General features: G+C 39.0%; 2 protein-coding genes across 3 annotated transcripts in view; one reads left to right on the plus strand and one right to left on the minus strand.

Annotated features, from left to right (window-relative positions):
* Positions 1–20,247, plus strand: part of UBE2E1 (ubiquitin conjugating enzyme E2 E1) — an 86,439-nt gene that overhangs the window by 35,024 nt on the left and 31,168 nt on the right. The window lies entirely within an intron of this gene.
* Positions 13,118–20,247, minus strand: part of NKIRAS1 (NFKB inhibitor interacting Ras like 1) — a 70,243-nt gene continuing 63,113 nt past the window's right edge. Inside the window, exon 5 of one of the 2 annotated variants that reach the window (XM_044252551.1) lies at positions 13,118–13,589. In XM_044252551.1, the coding sequence (XP_044108486.1) occupies positions 13,482–13,589 (108 nt within the window). In that variant the 3' untranslated portion in view covers positions 13,118–13,481. The remainder of the gene's footprint in view (positions 13,590–20,247) is intronic. The other variant, XM_044252547.1, reaches the window with a different exon arrangement.

The raw sequence follows: 20,247 nt of genomic DNA on the forward strand, positions 1-20,247 counted from the left end.
CTCTGTGTAGTGCATGTTGCCACATGACTAAGTTTGGGCTAAAAAGATGTGAAAATAAGTGATGCATTTAACTTCCAGGTCATTTCCTTTAAAGGGAAGCACCCTGCACTGGACTTTCCTTTTCCTTTTCCCACTTGCTGAGAAGTTGTGACAATGTGGACAGCCACCTTAAACCCAGAGGTAGAGGCAATACTATGAGAATTGTAGGACCACCTTGGCAGAGAATCTCTGAATGTCAGCCCTGTACTGAGCCACCTCTCTTCCTGAAAATCAACATAGATCAGTGAATTTATTTATAAATTTTATTTATTTGTCAGACAAAGATCACAAGTAGGCAGAGCAGCAGGCAGAGAGAGGGAGAAGCAGGCTCCCCACTGAGCAGAGAGTCTGATATGGGGCTCGATCCCAGGACCCTGAAACCATGACCTGGGCCGAAGGCAGAGGCTTAACCCACTGAGCTACCCAGGTGCCCCAATCCTTTTTTTTTTTTTTTTTTTAAGATTTTATTTATTTATTTGAGAGAGAGAGAACATGAGAGGAGGGGAGGATCAGAGGGAGCAGCAGACTCCCTGCTGAGCAGGAAGCCCAATGTGGAGCTCTATGCTGGGGCCCCAGGATCATGACCTGAGCTGAAGGCAGATGCTTAACCAGCTGAGCCCCCCAGGCACCCTAAACATAGATCCTTTTTAAGCCACTGAATTTTTAGGTTTCTATTAGGACATGTAGCCCATTTCCTCCAAATACAACATGATATTTTTAATTTCTTATGAAACAGGAAATCATTAAATTAGTACCTATAAGAAATGCCACACCTTGGCGCCTCGATGGCTCAGATGGTTAATTGTCTGCCTTCAGCTCAGGTCACGATCCCGGGGTCCTGGATCGAGTCCCACATCAGGCTCCCTGCTGCATGGGGAGCCTGCTTCTCCATCTGCCTCTGCCCCCTCCCTACAAATACATGCATAAATAAAATTGTTAAAAAAAATGTCACACCTTCAGTTATAAAAACAGCAAGCAGTATTCACATCTACCCTGTGCCTAGCCCCAAGGTAGGTGGTAGAACTGCTGTACAAATGAGAAGGTTGCTCTATTGAAGCTTTGGACATTTTTAAAAATGAGATATAGTTGACATATAACATTAGTTTCAGGTGTATAACATAATGATGCAGTATTTGCGAATTTTGTGGAATGATAACCACAATAAATCTAGTTAACATTGATCACCATACAGTTAACAAATTTTTGTGTGTGATTAGAATTTTTAAGATCTTCTTTCTTAGCAACTTCCAGTTACATAATACAGTATTATTAACCGAGTCACCATGTTGTACATTACTGACTTCTTTTGTAAGTGGAGTTTGTACCTTTTAACCCCGTCCCAGCCTCTGGCAACCACTAGGGAGTGCTTTTTGTTTGTTTTGTTTTTTTAAGATTCTGCATGTAAGTAAGATCAAATGATATTTGTCTTTCTCTAACATTTCAGTTAGTATAATATCCTTAAGATCTACCCCATGTTGTTGCCCATGGCCAGATTTCATTCTTTTTTATGGTTGAATAATAATTCATCGTGTGTTTACACACACACACCCACCCTTCATTTTCTTTTTCCTTTTGTCCTTTGATGAACACTTAGGTTGTTTCTATATCTTTGCTCTTAATAAATAGCGCTGCAGTGAACACAGATACCTTTTTGAGTTAGTGTTTTCATTTTCTTTGTGTAAATACTCCATGTTTCTTGGCCATTGTAAATAATGCTGCAGTGAACATGGGGGTGCATATATCTCTTCAAATTGGTGTTTTTGTTTTCTTTGACTGCATACCCAGAAGTGGGATTGCTGGATTATATGGTAGTTTAATTTTTAATATTTTGAAGAATACTGTTTTCCATAGTGGCTGCACCGATATGCGCCAACAGTACACAAGGTGTAGAACCTTGTATTTCCTAAATGCAAGCGCTTAATCTCTGGGCCATACTTGGTCCTAGTTCAATCAGGATGATATTAAATTTTATTCTAAATCCTTTTTTTGAAGTTGTCTTACCCCTTCACAGGACCATTGACAGGTATAGAGGGTCTTGATCATTGCATATCAGCCTTCTTTGCCCAGTCCCCATTACACACAAAATAAAAAATCACAAATAACAAAGAATTGTAATGTTTATAACCATCAGTATTTTTTTTTTTTGGCAAGCTCAGATCTTTTGAAATAAAAACATACAAAAAATCTTTAGGTTTAGAAACCCAATAGAACAGAATGAGGAGTAGTGTGAGTAAATACTGGAGTGGGGGCAGGTTTGGGGTTTTGGATGCATGGAAGCTCTTCACGAGAGAACAGTGCGATGCTTGGAGCAGTGGATTAGCGGCTGCTTTTCCTTGTGCTCTTACCTTATTCTGCTTCCCCATTCACCTGCATGTGGAGCCTCTCGCTGCCTGCCAATGGTGTTGCCTTTCCATTGCACTCTCTGTCCCTGTGTCATGGGGAAGGGAGTGTGTAGAGCCGAATGACTGGTCACAGTCGGAGCACCTAAATCACAGCATTAGATCCCTCATGGAGCTCTTGGTCACCGAACAACAAAAACAGTAATAGCTCATTCTTTTTAGGCTGTTACTGTGGGTCAGGCTTCATTCTAAGGGCTTTAAATGTAAAAACTGATTTAAAATTTAAACCATTCCTATTAGTGAGTATTGTTCTTGCCATTTTACAGATGATGAAATCCAGGCGTAGGTTATATAGGTAGCTAGAAAGTGGAGGAACCCAGAGAGGAGCCCCGGCAGTCTGGGCTCCAGGGCCGGTGCTCTCAACCACTTCACTGTCGGGAGAATTAGGGAGTCAGTCTGATACCACTTTTGTTATTAAGACTCTCTGTGTGCAAGTAACAAAAGTCTAATTCTGACTCATTGAAATAAAAAGGTGAGATCATTGTAAGGATATCCAAGTATGTGACTGATAACTCAAAATGTTCTGGGTACCAGAAACAGCAGAAGCCAGGGATTCTTTTTCTCATCTCTGCTGTTCTCTACAAGTATGCTTTATTTTTTTTCATAATGCAAACTGCTACTGACTGTCCCAAAGCCTGACTGGAAGAGCATGGCCTCAGATGAGGTGGTACAGATGGTACAGGTGAAATACATGGGAACAGCAAGAACTAAAACATTTTAAAGTCTGGTGAATTCACAGTTTTTGTAACTAAAGTAAATAGCAGTATCCAAAATGAGTATTCAGGTCATAAAATTAGCTATTCATTCATGGAATTTAGGAAACAACTGAGTTAGAGTACTACATAAAAAAATAGGTTCTCGGGACACCTGGGTTGCTCAATCGGTTAAGCATCTGCCTTCAGCTCAGGTCATGATCCCAGGGTCCTTGGATTGAGTCCAGCATGGGGCTCCTTGCTCAGGAGGGAGCCTGCTTCTCCCTCTGCCTGCTGTTCCCTCTGCTTAATCTCTCTCTCTGACAAATAAATAAATAAAATTTTAAAAAAAAGGTCCCCATTTCATTTATTGCTCACAAGTTTTCACCTATAATGCATTTCACTCATTAAATATCCGGTATCTTCCATGTGTCCACAACTGTACTGGGGATATTTATAAACAAGACAGACAAGGTCCAGGCCTTGTTGGAGCTCTCAGTCTGGGAGAACAAGAGATTTTAAACAAATAAAGGGGCTTTAAATGTTACTCTGAAAACAGCAAATTATTTCTGTTCTGGTGAGAAGCATTTCTTTTTTTCTTTCTCCAAAAGAGCAATATTGGCTTTTCTTGGAAATTTTAGAGCTGAAAGGGAACTTAGTTTTAGTTCACGTCTTCATTTTATAAATGAGAACTCTCAGATCTAGGGGGGTAATGTGACTGAAAAAGGCACAGCTGAGGACTGGTATGGTTGAGGATAGAGCACCAGTCTTCTGATTACAGCCCCTGCATGCGTAAGTGACATGACAAGATCATGCACAGAATCCATTCATTGAGCCCACTTTCATTGATTTGCTTTATGCTCTCTTTGTGCTAGATTGCTGGGATTATTCAAAATGAAGAAGATAGAGCTCATATTAATTAGTTGCCATTCTAAAGCAAAAGACACGCAATTTTTGGGAAAAATATTTATAAAGGAGTTACTTATTTAGCATATTGATTAAGATGGCAGGTCTTAGAATCAGATTGAGCTATGTAAATTTGGGAGGAACACAAATATCTGTACTTCAGTTTTCTTATCTGTGAAATGGGATAACAATGTTTGTCTCATAGGTTTTGAGGATTTAAAAATACATTGTATATAAATTACTTGGAACGGTGTCCTGATTGTAGTAAGGCCTCAATTCATAATGACTGTTACTACTTTAAAAAGCATTCTTCAAGAAAAAAATTTTTTTTACTATTTTACAGATGAGAAAGTTGAAGCATAAAGAAGTAAAGTAACTTGGGGCGCCTGGGTGGCTCAGTGGGTTGAAGCCTCTGCTTTCGGCTCGGGTCATGGTCCCAGGGTTCTGGGATCGAGCCCCGCGTCGGGTTCTCTGCTTGGCGGGGAGCCTGCTTCCCTTCCTCTCTCTGCCTGCCTCTCTGCCTACTTGTGATCTATCTGTCAAATAAATAAATAAAATCTTTAAAAAAAAAAAAAAAAAAAAAAGGAAGTAAAGTAACTTGTCCGGCTAGAAAGTTTGGCAGCCAGGATTTAAAAGCAAGGAATCTGAACAGGTGTGCTGTTTAGACTTAGGGGGCCGAGTAAGAGAGGTTATCTTTCAAACCTAGCATCAGAGCTAGGAATACTCTCAAAATTCTAAGCATCCCATGATGTTAGTGTCACACAGATAGTAATATGTTTAACTGTTGAAATATTTAGTGATGTATTTGCTTTCTTCTGAAGTGGGGAGGGACTACATTTTGGGAATGTTGCCCACTACATCCAAGTCCAGCTTGATGTGTATTTTTATTTTTAGTGTTGGCTGATCCCACCTTTCAATTCAGAGGTTTATGTGATGTTAGAAATCACAACTGTCTTATTGCATTTTATAAGGCATTGAACATAGTTTGTGTTTGGTTGGGTTTAATCTTTGGCTTTTTGTTTTTTTGCTTAGGGGAGTAGCTTACTTGTTTGAGTGAGAATGGTTTATTTGATAAGCACCCTTTTTATCAAATCTTTTGAAGTACTTTGGGCATAGAGAGAAGTAATATATGGTATGTACCTTCACTAGAAGACAGAGTCTGATAATTTGGAGAATTGAGAATCTTTATCATTCTGTTGAAAAATGTCCCTTTCTTTCCATGGTATTGTTGCTCTATTTTACAAGTTGATAGTTTTAAGTCCCAGCAGGAGAAGATTTTCATATTGATTAGTGATTTAATAAATGATAGCTGGCACATAACTTTTAAAAAATTTAATAAGAGTTTCTTTTAAGCAGCATATAGTTGGGACTTGATCTTTTCCAATCTGACAGTCTGCCATTAAACTGGAATGTTTGAACCATTTACCTTTAATGCTTCTTTTGATGTAATTGGATTTGAATCTCCTGTCTTAATGTTTGTTTTCTGTTTGTTCCATCTGTTGTTTATTCCGTTTCCGTTTTTCCACACTTTATTTTGGGTTGGGGTGGGTTTTTTTGTTTTGTTTTTTTGATCAACATATGCCTTGTTGAGTTAGTAACTATACCTTTTTGTTTTGTTTTTTAGTGGTTGGTATAGAGTTCATAGCATACTTCTTCAGCATATTACACTGTCAAGTGATATTATGCCCCTTCTTCTAGTATAGGATCCTTTAACATTTCTTCCTTCCAGTTTTAAACCCTACAATACTTTGTTACTGTTTTTGCTTTAGACACTTATTTTTTAGAGGGATTTAAGAAATAATTAAAATTTATCTTTTCCACAAATGTATTACCATTTTGGGTGTTCTTTATTTTGTATAGTTTCAGATATACACCTCATTATCTTCCACTTGAGAGACTATCTTTAACATTTCCTACAGTCAGTTCTTCTGGTGAATTCTTCTGGTTTTTGTACACCTGAAAAAAATCTTTATTTTTGCCTTTGTTTTTGAAACATTTTTGCTGGGTGACAGTTTTAACATGTTTTCTCAGGTCTTTCCCCTTTTTGTATATTAGGCTGTTTAAAGTTGTTCCACAGATCCCTGATGCTTTACTTCCAATGTGTGTGTGTGTGTGTGTGTGTGTGTGTGTTTGTGTGTTGAGTAATTTCTATTGCTGTGTTTTCAGGTTTATTCATCTTTTCTTTTGCAGTGTCTAACATACTGTTAATCCCATCCAGTGTGTTTTTCATCTCAGATGTTGTATTTTTCATTTAAAGGTTTGATTTGGGTATTTTTATAATTTCCATGCCTGCACCTAACACATTCAGGCATTTGTCTATCATTTTGAACTTGCTAAATAGTTATAACAACAGTTTACTGTCTTTGTCCGTTAATTTTATTCTCTCCAGGGTGCTTGGGTGGCTCAGTGGGTTAAAGTCTCTGCCTTTGGCTCAGATCATGGTCCCAGGGTCCTAGGATCAAGCCCTGCATCGGGCTCTCTGCTTAGTGAGAGGCCTGTTTCCTCTTCTCTCTCTCTCTGCCTGCCTCTCTGCCTACGTGTGATCTCTGTCAAATAAATAAATAAAATCTTTAAAAAATTATTTTATTCTCTCCGTCATTCCTGGAATTTTTAATGTTGATTGGTTTTTCTCCTCACATTTTTTAAAAAAATTATTCTTTATTTATATATCTGTCAGAGAGAGAGAGATCACAAGCAGGCAGAGAGAGAAGCAGGCTCCCTGCCGAGCAAGGAGCCCAACGTGGGACTCAATCCCAGGATCCTGGGATCATGACCCGAGCCGAAGGCAGCGGCATAACTGAGTGAGCCACCCAGGCATCCCTCTCCTCACATTTTTGAACTCCTTTCTGTATCTGGGAGTTTTTTATTGAATACCATACGCTGTTAATCGTAACTTTTTTGAGTGCTGGGTATTTTTGTATTTTTAAATATATTCCTAAGGTTTGCCATTAAAGGTCAGATGCATTTAAGTTATTTGGAAATAGATTGATCCTTTTTTTTTTTTTCCAATTTATTTATTTTCAGAAAAACAGTATTCATTATTTTTTCACCACACCCAGTGCTCCATGCAAGCTGTGCCCTCTATAATACCCACCACCTGGTACCCCAACCTCCCACCCCCCCACCACTTCAAACCCCTCAGATTGTTTTTCAGAGTCCATAGTCTCTCATGGTTCATCTCCCCTTCCAATTTACCCAAAAGCACATACCCTCCCCAATGTCCATAACCCTACCCCCCCTTCTCCCAACCCAGATTGATCCTTTTGAGACCTGCTTTTAAGCTTTGTTAAGAGTGGTCAGAACAGGGTTCCCTGGGATTGAGGCCCGCATTGATCCCTGCTTGACAGGAGGCCTTCTCCCTCTCCCACTCCCCCTGCTTGTGTTCCCTCTCTTTCTATGTCTCTCTCTGTCAATAAATAAAATCTTTAAAAAAAGGAGTTACCAGAACCGTGATGAAAGCTAACTTTTCACTTCTACTGAGGCAGTACTGATCTGTCCATCCCTACATTGCAGGGGCAATTGTAGGCCTTCCTATGTTCGTTTTTCTTTTTCAGGAATCATTACCTTGAGCCTGAACTCCCTTGATGTCTATTGTCTCCAGACTATTGTTTCATCTATTTTGGCTTTTGTTATTGTTTAAGGTGGTAGGGTAAATTTGGTACCTGTTATTCCATCTTGGCCAGAAGCTGAAGTGACTAAAAGACCTAAGACATTTTTTTTTTGTAAATAAAAATCAATCATTAGAAAATAATACTTGTTATTCTATACATTTATATTGATCATATTTCCTTTCATAAATGTTGGTGAACTGTTTGAAAAGATTGAAAGGAGTTATTTGAAGAATTAAACTTATCTTAAATGGCTTGTGCTTAAAATTTTATGTGCTATAATGAATAAGAGATTTTATTTGATTCATGTTGATGGGGCACCTGGGTTGACTCGGTTGATTGGACATCTGCCTTTGGCTCAGGTCGTGATCCTGGGGACCTGGTACTGGGCCCTGCGTCAGGCTCCCTGCTCAGTGGGGAATCTGCTTCTCCCTCTCCCTCTGCCCCTGCTCTCCCCCGCCTTGTGCATGTGCTTTCTCTCTCTCTCTCAAATAAATGGATAAAATCTAAATAAATAAATTCATGTTGATATTTGGAGACTGATACTGTTTCTGGCCATATCAGTTACACTTTGTGATTAGGATTTTTAGTTGTTTTAGACTTCTGATATTTTTTAATCCCTCCACTTATACTGGTTTTTAGGATTAGATGTGTGTTGAGAGCATATTAATTCTAATATAATTACAGGTCAAGCCACATTAGAAGAACTTACTATAGATGTTGATTATAATAGAATTTAGATAGCTACATTATTACAGATTACATTTCTACTTCAGATTTCTGTTGGATATGTAAATATATTTTAAATCTAATGAGAAAGTGTAAACATCATAAAATCATCTTTTATACTTTTTTATTTTTAAAAATTGCCTTTTCTAAACCAATGTCATCCAGTTTTGGGATTCTGGAGCCACATTTGTAGTCACTATTAACCAAAAAAGCCACATGACTACTTTTTTTTTTTTTTTTTTGGTTAAAGATTTTATTTATTTATTTGACACAGTGAGAAAGGGAACACAAGCAAGGGGAGTGGGAGAGAAAGGAGCAGGGAGCCCGATGAGGGGCTGGATCGGGTCACGACCCGAGCCGAAGGCAGGCACTTAATGAACCGAGCCACCCAGGCGCTCCAACACATGACTACTTTTGAACAGTGTTATGCTGAACTATTCTGACGCAAATTTGAAATCCTATGGGTTAGTGAGTGAAAATACCACATGCAACTGCAAGTCCCAGTTTTTTATCATTGTCCTAGATCTATTTGTTTTGTGGAAGTGTGTTTGTGTGGTAGTGGTTTAGAGTTCTAGTAGGAGAGGGGTTGATGGTGGTGGTGAGGGGTAACTGCTATTGGAGGCTCCGGCAAAAAAGGAGTCTCCAAAAAAAAGTCTGACACAGAACTTAGTACTTTGATTATTCTAGTGGTTGTTAACGCTGTGATTATTCTAGTGGTTGCTTGTTTACCTTGAAAGATTTATTACGACTAGATGAAAGTATGTATGGTGTAACTTTTAGTTTGACTTACTTAAATGGGTGGTAAATCTCAGGTTTAATAGGCTCTCTGTTAGGATCAGGTAAGAAGGTAGATTTGAACTGTTTCATGGCCCATTGAAGGGATCTTTGGTCTTATGGTGGTTCTTAGAATAGATCTTTTCATTTCAGTATCTTGTATCTGCTTTAAATATCCATAAATTCTTTCACCCTAATCTGAAGATAGGTAAGCAATGCTTTAGGCCTCCTTTTGTTACATAAACTGAATTCAGAGCTTGAGGAAATAAAACTGAGTCTATTCTTATATACAATTTTGTATCAAAACCTAATAGCAGTTTTTGTGATATGAAATCTCATTACCATGAGTTACAAGTGTATTTTTAGATTTTAAAAATTTTGATCTTTTAAGTTATACATACGATACATACGATTTTATACTTTCCAAGAGAATGAAAATTACTCATTTTAGAACACTAAATGAAGTAGACATTTAAAACTTAGACTCTTCGGGGCCCCCCGGGTGGCTCAGTGGGTTAAAGCCTCTTGCCTTTGCAGAGAGGCAAGCAGAGAGAGAGGGGGAGGCAGGCTCCCCGTCGAGCAGAGAGCCCGATGTGGGGCTCGATCCCAGGACCCTGAGATCATAACCTGAGCCAAAGGCAGAGGCTTAACCCACTGAGCCACCCAGGCACCCCTGTAATGGTGTTTTAAACTTAAAAGTATTTATTTAATTTTTGTTAACACACAGGTTACTTTCAATCAGTGAGAGCCGTAGTGATTTACTCCCTACCTTCTCCACTCTTACCTTCTACAGTTACTTTCGCCTCTGCTTCCTTTTAGTTTATTTTGTCTTAAATCAGCATCTTTCCACTTTCCTTAGAGCGTTCATGATTAGCACTGCATACATCTTCCATGCCACAGTTATTTTTTTTAATGCCATAGTCGTTTTTAATAAATATGTGGCATATATAACAATGGACAATTCAGATGACTCTCATATCTATCTATAGCCTTCCTCAGCTGCCCTCTGGAGTCCGTGTTTTCAACCAAACACTGGAAACAAACTTGTGTAAAACTTAGTTCCTTCACCCAAATGCTTTTCTTGTGTTTCTCTATCTCTTTAATGGGTATCCTACTTTTTATTCAAAATACAGACGATACCATCTTCATCCTGCATTGTGGTTATACCAGTTCAAGATGTCTTCTTGATACTTCTTTTACCATTTATAATTTTCTTTTATGCTTAGGGCTCTTTTACTGTTACATGCCAAACTGGTGTATGTAAAAATAATTTTAGTGGTAGAGCTGTGTGTGTGTGTTGTGTTGGGAGCGGTCTCTCCCAGGTGCAGGCTGCAGTAGCTAGCTTGGTGTTTGTTGGCAGTTTCTCCACCACAAAATAAAAACCGAGAATTTGTATAAACTAAGTGCCTTTTTCTCCTTTTCCTTCTTGCTTATTTTATTCCATTTTATTCTCATTTTCTAGTACAATTAACCTGTAGTGCACTCCTTCTAATGTGTTTCTGTACATTATTAATATGTCTTCTTGCCAATGCATTTAGTGTATTTGTATTTTTAACTTATATAAATGATATTATCTCATTTTGTTTCCTGCTTTTTTACTAAGCACTATGTTTTAATCTCTCCCTGTTGCTCTGCAGAGGCCTAATTCGTTGCTCTGAACTGCTACCTAAAATTCCACCAGGTACATTTCCTTTCTGTTTGCAGAAGCCCAGTTGGTTCTAGCTCTCCCCCACCACTGGCAGAGCAACAGGGAGCATGCTAGCATATGCTTCTGTGAACCTCTGTAAGAATTTAGCCAAACTGCAGAAGAATCACAGAGTTTGCTGAAGTTCACTTTTACTTAAGTTGTGCCACGTGCTTCTCCAGAATGATTGTGTTTTTCTGCGTGCCTACTAGTTGTGGGGCATGAGAGTTCTTGTTTCCCTGGATCTCCCTGGCATGGTCGGATTTTCAGCTTTTATCATTCTGTAGATATAAAGTGGTATTTTATAATGTGATTTGCATTTTCTTGGATTATACCACTTTATGTTAGTCTCTTATACTTGTTAGATTTTTATGTTTTCTGTTCTGTGTATTGCCTAATCATAATCATTGGCCTACTCTTTCTACCAAAGTTCTGTTTGGATACATTAGATATTAAACCTTTTTTCTAGGTTTTGCATGTGTCTTCTCCCTCTCTGACCACTATCTGTTAATTTTATGGTGTATAGGTATTAATTCTTCATTATAAATTTAATTTAGTTCCGGTCTGAATTCCAGTTGGATTTTATTTTTTGAGGCAACTCTATAAACTTAATCTAGATTTAGGTATGGAGAATGTGTTCGGAAACAGCTAGGTCAGTCTTAGAAAAAGAATAAGTTGGGAGGGAGTGGTTGTTGCATTACCAGATATATAAAGATGTGCCTCAATAGTACCCTGTTTTTCTTGCCCTGGCCTTATAGGGTACTAAGATAGACAAATGAAGAAGATGAAGAGTGCTGAGAGATAGACACGTGTGTTTTTGGATTTTAATATATGATTACCATGGTATCAGAAAAACAGTGGGGGAAAGAATGGAGCATTTAATAAATGAGTGTATGGAAAACTGACTCACCATATGGAGGCAAATAAAACAACTCCTACCCCAATACCATATGTGAGGAAAGTTCTAGATAGATTAAAGGTCTACATGTGAAAGGTAAACTGTTAAAGTAGTTGTTTTTGGTGGGGGAGATTGGTGGTAAAAAAGAAAATGTGACCTGTAGGCTAGGAAGGACTTTGTAAACCTATCTTCAAAAGCGCAAATTTTAAGATAAAAGGAAATCAATTTATCACATGAAATTAAAGTGTTCTGCTTAATGGACTTCTTTTTTATCTCAGGATCTAAATGGCAGTGTGCACTGCATGCCTGTAAGGAGGGAAGGCTGAGTTGGTTGGTTGTGCATGTATGTACTGTGTTGGCAGAAGGAAGGAAACCTCTCTGTTGTCTGAGGTTGCTCACACCTTAACTCAGCTATGAAATTAGATGCATCTACTGACAATTTCCCCTTTTTACAAGTGTCTATAGAGAAATAGTCTAGGTCATTTTTTTCTAAATATATTATCTATGACAGAATTGTACCAGGCGGTGGTTTAAAGCAGTGGTTAAAAATTCATTTTCTCGGGTGCCTGGGTGGCTCAGTGGGTTAAAGTCTCTGCCTTCAGCTCGGGTCATGATCTCGGGGTTCTGAGATCGAGCCCCACATCGGGCTCTCTGCTCAGTGGGGAGCCTGCTTCCCCCCTCTTTCTGCCTGCTGCTCTGCCTGCTTGTGATCTCTCCCTCTCTGTCAAATAAATAAACAAAATCTTAAAAAAAAAAAAAAATCTTCTCTCCGTCTCTCCCTCCCCCGTTGTTTCAGCATATGGATCTACTCTTTTCTGAAAGCCTCTAGAGCAGAGGTTAGCAAACTTTTTCAGTACAAGTCCAAATAGTAAATATGTTAGACTTTGCAGGCTCTGTGGTCTATATTTAAACTGTTCAACTCTACCCATAGTACAAAAGCAGTACATAGTACAAAATAGCCCATACATAAATGAAGGAACATGGTGGTGTTCCAATAAAACTTTATCTATAGGCACTGATAAGATACTAGTGTCACAAAGTATTATTTTCTTTAAATTGTTTTCAGTTACTTAAAAAATGTAAAATTTGCCATTCTTACCTTAATGAACAAAGCAGGCAGTGGGCCTGATTGGCCTATGTGAGTTATAGCTGGCCAACCCTGCTCCAGAAGGGTCCTTACTCAGCTGAAGTTTGGAAACCAGTGCTTGGGATTATCTAATAAAATTAATTGTTAAACTCTGCTATTTTGGGAAATTTCTTGTTTTATAATAAACTTCCAGTACTTATGAGAGAAAGTTGTTCTTAAAAGTCAGGAAGGAACGATTACATAAATTTCTTATGGTCTGATGCAACATTTGATTTTTTTAATTGTTTCTTAAACATGTTCAAGAATGGATAGTGAAAAGGGAAACTGGAGTATTTAATTATATTTACTGTATCCTGAAGTATACCATTCAAGATGGAATTGTGAAGAGATGAAAAATGGAAGGAGCATTTTTATTTTTTTTTCTTCCCTATTTAAAATAACAGTAGTATGGTGTCTAGTTTTTGTTTTTGTTTTTTCCCTTTTAAAATGATTTATCAGGATGAACAAATATCTACTACCTTGAAATACTCTAAGGACAGGGACTGGGTGTGCTGTGTGAGGTCAAAATGTTAGTCATGATAGGGGTCCCTGGGTGGCTCAGTCAGTTAAGGATCAGACTCTTGATTTTGGCTTGGGTCCTGATCTCAGCGTTTTGAGAGCGAACCTTATGTTAGGCTCTGTGCTGAGCATGGATCCTGCTTAAGATTTTCTCTCTCTCTCTTCTTCCTCCTCCTGCAACTCCCCTGCTTCATGCATGAGCCGGCTCCTTTTCTCTAAAAAACAAAAACAAACATTAATCATGTTGTTATACACTTATTGATACTTCCAAAAGAGGAATTTACTATAAATTTTTTTTGTAATTTTGGGGCTCCTGGGTGCCTCAGTGGGTAAGCCTCTGCCTTTGGCTCAGGTCATGATCCCAGAGTCCTGGTGTCTAGCCCCACATGGGCTCTCTGCTCAGTGGGGAGCCTGCTCCCCCCCCCCCTCTGTTTACCTCTATCTACTTGTGATCTCTCTGTCAAAAAAATAAATGAGATCTTTAGAAAAAAATTTTGGGGGGTAATTTTTTCGTTAAGTTGGTGGAATGGTTCTCCTGATGGATGTTATAAGAAGAATAAACTTCTTCTCCCTTTGATTCATTAGTAGGGTGATCATATAATTATCATTTGTAATTTTAGGGCAGTAGGCATAAAGCAGGATTATCCTGGGCAAATCAGGATGCATATGCGTAATGACTCTGTTCACCAGGCACATACAGTACTAATTAAAATAAAGCATGGGTCAGTCTTCTAACTTCTAGATGAAAGGAAGACATCTGGTAAATTAATGTCCTGCCTCAGTAGAACATGATGTCAAAATAAGCACTTTCAAAGAAAGTAAGGGTGGTGATAAATATGAGTAAGATAATTACAACTGAAATGAAGTGTATTTTTACCTCAAAGTGTAGAAATACCCTGTGGGTTTTAATATCTTAAAAATATACTTCAAAAAATAGATAACATCTGTATATGCGTTTGTGCGTATTGTATACATTGTAATTTTTAAAAAGTTTAGTTTGGAGGTAATGAGTGCACATGATAAGACAATTCAAACAGGGGCACCTGGGTGGCTCAGTGGGTTAAGCCACTGCCTTCGGCTCAGGTCATGATCTCAGGGTCCTGGGATCGAGTTCCGCGTCGGGCTCTCTGCTCAGTGGGGAGCCTGCTTCCCACCCCCCCGCCTGCCTCTCTGCCTACTTGTGATCTCTCTCTGTCAAATTTAAAAAAAAAAAAAAAAAGACAATTCAAACAATAGAAAAGGGTATAGAGAAACAGTTTTCCCATTTCCACCCTGAAGGGCAGTTGCTGTTGCCAGTTCCCTGTGCAACTTATGGATATATTTTATCTATAGAAACACATTTGGGTCGCCTATGTGGCTCAGTTGGTTAGGCATTGGACTCTTGATTTTGGCTCAGGTCGTGATCTCATGGTCGTGGGGTCGAGCCCTAAATCACACTCAGCATGGAGTCTGCTTGTCCATCTCCTACTCCTCTGCCCCCCCCCTTTAAAATAAAATCTTTTAAAAAAAGAAACACAAACACGTATTCCCCTCCCCTACCTCCATTTTTTATAAACACAGATGGTAATATGTTAGAGACACTGTTCCGCATCTTCCTTTTTAAACTTAGGATATCTTGGACTTTTCCCAGTATTTTACAACAGGCCTTGGGTATCGTGATTTATACATAAAGAAACTCAGGCTCTGGGTTTTAAACTTGTTTTAAGGTAATGCATATTAAGTAGTTAGTTAAGCAGGTACTTAATAAATGTTTGGTCCCATTATGTTCTCTTGCCCAAGTATGTCTTTATCTTAAGGAGCTCAGAGGAAGATAATCGCAACACAAATTCAAGAAAAATAACAGGAGAAGTAATTATAAATGCCCAAATCAATATGTGATACAATCATGAACTGCCCTGGCAGGGTCAGACATGGGAGAAATAAAAGTGTAGTCAGGGAAAATTTTATAGACATTAGGAGATGGGGGAAGGATTTAAATGGAAGGCCAAAAGGGGAGGACTGTATTAACATTTTGGGAAATGGCAGAATTGTTTTTCATAGTGGGTATACTATTTTAGATTTCCATCTAGCCAATACTTATTATCTGTGTTTTATTATAGCCAGCTAGTAGGTGCAAAGTGGTATCTCATTGTAACTTTTATTTGCATTTTTCTAATAGCTAATGATGTTAAACCTTTTTTTTAAATGTGCTTATGAGCCATTATATATCTTCTTGGGAGAAAAGTTTATATCCTTTGCCCATTTGAAAATTTGCTTTGTCGTTTTATGACTGAGATTTAAGAGTTCTTTATATTCCTTATAAAAGTTCCTTACCAGATACATGATTTGCAAATATTTTATTCCATTTTGTAGGTTGTCTTCATTTTCTTGGTGGTGTTGTTTGCAGTCCAAAGTTTGTGATTTTTTTTTTTTTTTTAAAGATTTTCTATCTATTTATTTGACAGACAGAGATCACAAGCAGGCAGAGAGGCAGGCAGAGAGAGAGGAAGGGAAGCAGGCTCTCAGGTGAGAGACGTGGGGCTCGATCCCAGGACCCCGGGATCATGACCCGAGCCGAAGGCAGAGGCTCCAACCCAACGAGCCACCCAAGTGCCCAAAAGTTTGTGATTTTTAATGACGTCCAATTTACCTATTTTTTCTTTCGTATGTGCTTTTGGAGTTGTAGCTGAGACACCATTATCTAACCCAGGGTCACAAATATTTGCTTCTTTATTTTCTTCTAAGAATTTTGTAGTTTAGTTCTTACATTTAAGTCAGTGCACCAAATTAATTTTTTATGTATGGCGTGAGGAAGGGGTCCAGCTTCATTCTTTATCATGTGGCTATCCCATTATCCCAGCACCATTTGGTAAAAAGACTGTTCTTTCCCCATTGAATTGTCTTGGCAGCCTTGTCAAAAATCAGTTTACTCTCAATGTGAGGGTTTATTTCTAGACTCCCAGTTCTGTCCTGCTGACCTCTATGTCTAGCCTGTGGCCAGTACCATACTGTCATAATGTCTGTAGCTTTGTAGTAAGTTCTGAAATTGAGAGATGAGAGTCTTTAACCTTCTTCTTCTTTTTTTATTTAGTTTATTTTTTATTTTCAGCATAACAGTATTCATTATTTTTTTCACCACACCCAGTGCTCCATGCAATCTGTGCCCTCTAATACCCACCACCTGGTACCCCAACCTCCCACCCCCCCACCCCTTCAAAACCCTCAGATTGTTTTTCAGAGTCCACAGTCTCTCATGGTTCACCTCCTCTTCCAATTTCCCTCAACTCCCTTTAACCTTATTCTTTTTTGAGATTATTTTGGCAGTTCTGGATCCCTTGCATTTTCATATGAATTTTAGCATCTGTTCATCAATTTCTGTAAAAAAAAAAAAATCTAGCTGGAATTTTTATAGGGATTGCATTGAATCTGTAGAATAAATTCGGGAACTCTTTCTATCTTAATGCTAGATTTCCATCTGTCAATATAAGATGTCATCTCAGTTTATTTAGGTCTAACTTAATTTCTTGCAGAAATGTTTTGTAGTTTCCAGTATATATATTTCGGACTTCTTCTATTAAGTTTATTCTTTTTTTAAAGGATTTTATTTATTTATTTATTTATTTATTTGACAGCGAAGAGAGAGAATCAGAAGTAGGCAGAGAGGCAGGCAAAGGGAGGGGGGAAGCAGGCTCCCTGCTGAGCAGAGAGCCAGATGTGGGGCTCAATCTCAGGACACTGAGACCGTGACCTGAGCCGAAGGCAGAGGCTTAACCCACTGAGCCACCCAGGTGCCCCTAAATTTATTCTTTTTGATGGTATTATAAATGGAATTAAAATTTTTTTTATTTTAGGGGCCCCTGGGTGCTCAGTTGTTAAGTGTCTGCCTTTGGCTCAGGTCATGATCCTAGGGTCCTGGGATTGAGCCCCACATCAGCTTCCTACTCTGGGGGAGGCCTGCTTCACCCTCTCCCATTGCCCCTGCTTGTGTTCCCTCTCTTGCTGTGTCTCTGTCGAATAAATAAATAAAATCTTTAAAAAATTATTTTTATTTTGCCATTATTCATTGGTAAACAATATAGAAATACAGTCAACTTTTGTATGTTGATTTTTGTATCCTACGGCCTTACTTAGCTTGTCTCTTAGTCTAATAGCTTTTTAGTAGATTCCTTTGGATTTTCTCTGTACAAGATCATGTTATCTATAAATAGAGATAGTTTTAATTCTTTTTCTTACCTAATTGCACTGGCTAGAATTTCTAGTACAGTATTGAATAGTGACAGTGGGTTTGTTTGTCTTGGTCTTGAGCAAAAGCACTCAGTCTTTCACCATTAAGTAGGATGTTAGGTGTCAGTTTTTCACTAGTGTCTTTTTAAGAGCCAATCTTTTAAATTTTTATAAGTCCAGTTTGTTGTTTTTTTTCCTTGTATAAGTCATACTTTTTGTGTTCTAGGAATTCTTTGCCTGCCCCAGGATTATAAAGATTTTCTCCTATGCTTTCTTCTTGAAGTTTTACGGTTTTAACTTTTTTTTTTTTTTTTTTTAAGATTTTATTTAAGGGGCGCCTGGGTGGCTCAGTGGGTTAAAGCCTCTGCCTTCGGCTCAGGTCATGATCCTAGGGTTCTGGGATTGAGCCCCGCGTCGGGCTCTCTGCTCCGCAGGGAACCTGCTTTCTCCCCTCTCTCTCTCTGCCTGCCTCTCTGCCTACTTGTGATTTCTCTCTGTCAAATAAATAAAATCTTTAAAAAAAAAAAAAGATTTTATTTAAAATCTTCAGATTTTATTTAAAGATTTTATTTAAAATCTTGACATCAGAGATCACAAGTAGGCGGAGAGGGAGAAGCAGGCTCCCCGCTGAGCAGAGAGCCCGATGCAGGGCTCGATCCCAAGACCCTGGGATCATGACCTGAGCTGAAGGCAGAGGCTTTAACCCACCGAGCCACCCAGGTGCCCTTACAGTTTTAACTATTAAGTTTTAGTTTGTTATACATTTGTCTTCATAATTCAGCTTTTAAGATTAAATACATTTAGGAAAGTTGGCAGGAAAAAGGAGGCACTTGTCACTAATTACTTGTTTTTTGAAAATGAATAAATTGGTGAGAATAACTACATGTAATCCAAAAGCCCTGCTTTGTACAATTTTTTTTTAAATGATTTTATTTATTTGACAGAGATCACAAGTAGGCAGAGAGAGGGGGGGAGGCAGGCTCCCTGCAGAGCAGAGAGCCCGATGTGGGGCTGGATCCCAGGACCCTGAGACCATGACCTGAGCCGAAGGCAGAGGCTTAAACCACTGAGCGACCCAGGCGCCTCTGTACAATTTTTGCATTTGTTCGTCTGCCACTGCTCCTCAAAACACCCTGGTGGTATTTTTGGGGGAGCACAGCCTCATGACTGACATAGATGTTACTTGTTCATCTAACATTCCTTTAGGGTACCACCACCCCTCATTTTATAATAACCTTTTTCATTCCATCAAGAGTCTCTCCTGACCCCCAGGAGTGGTACATGACTCAAGCCAGCCCACCCGAGCTCCGCATTCTTCTAAGAACAGTGATTATTTCTGAGCGGGGTATGTGACCTAATCTGAACTGATAGGAGCTGTGGCAAAAGTATTGGGGAGGGCTCTTTAAAAACGGTTATCCCTTTTCCTGAGGTAGCTGTGAGTTGGATGTGAGTCTTAAACTTCTGATGTCTGCTTTTCCAAGCTGCCACGTGTGGAGAGCCTGTCTGAAAACATAGTTGAGGTCATGAGCTCTTAATGACTGTATCCCTTTGGGCCCTCCCGTGGTGTTTTATTTTTTTTATTTATTAGAGAGAGAGAGCACGTGCACGCATGCAGGAGTAGAGGGAGAAGCAGACTCCCTGTTGAGCAGGGAGCCTGATGCAGGGTTCAATCCTGGACTCGGGGACCATGACATGAGCCAAGGGCAGATGCCCAACTGACTGAGCCACACAGGTGCTCCCTCCCTCCCTTGGTGTTTTAAATTATGTGGGCCAATAAATTCTTCTTTTGGCTCAGGGTCATTTAAGTTAGGTATCTTCGCTTGTAACTGAATAGGTCCTAACTAATTAGCTATTAGTCTTTTCAGTAAAAGGTCTGTATGTAGGAATTTAAATTAGGATCTGTTTCCTTAGTAGATAGTAAAGTAATAATAATTTTTATGTGTGTCTTGTGGGAGGAAGCTGCACCTTTGGCCTTTTCAAAAGCTAGGAGGTTGTGTTAAATACCTAGCATCGTGATACCGTTTTCGTGGAATACTGAATTTAAATCCTATGGTTAAATGAGAATTAGTGAGGACTTAATCTTTAAATGTCTGCTTTTAATGAATATATGGATTAATTACTCATTTGACTAACTTCTTTTTTTTTTTTTTTAAGATTTTATTTATTTATTTGACAGACAGAGATCACAAGTAGACCGAGAGACAGGCAGAGAGAGAGAGAGAGGAAAGCAGGCTCCCTGCTGAGCAGAGAGCCCGATGCGGGACTCGATCCCAGGACCCTGAGATCATGACCTGAGCCGAAGGCAGCGGCTTAACCCACTGAGCCACCCAGGCGCCCTGACCAACTTCTTTTTTTTTTTTTTTTTTTCCAATTTATTTATTTTCAGAAAAACAGTATTCATTATTTTTTCACCACACCCAGTGCTCCATGCAAGCCGTGCCCTCTAGAATACCCACCACCTGGTACCCCAACCTCCCACCCCCCTGCCACTTCAAACCCCTCAGATTGTTTTTCAGAGTCCATAGTCTCTCATGGTTCATCTTCCCTTCCAATTTATCCAAAAGCACATACCCTCCCCAATGTCCATAACCTTACCCCCCTTCTCCCAACCCCCCTCCCCCCAGCAACCCACAGTTTGTTTTGTGAGATTAAGAGTCACTTATGGTTTGT

The sequence above is a fragment of the Neovison vison genome, chromosome 6 (genome assembly GCF_020171115.1).
Source record: "Neovison vison isolate M4711 chromosome 6, ASM_NN_V1, whole genome shotgun sequence".
Classification (NCBI taxonomy): domain Eukaryota; kingdom Metazoa; phylum Chordata; class Mammalia; order Carnivora; family Mustelidae; genus Neogale; species Neogale vison.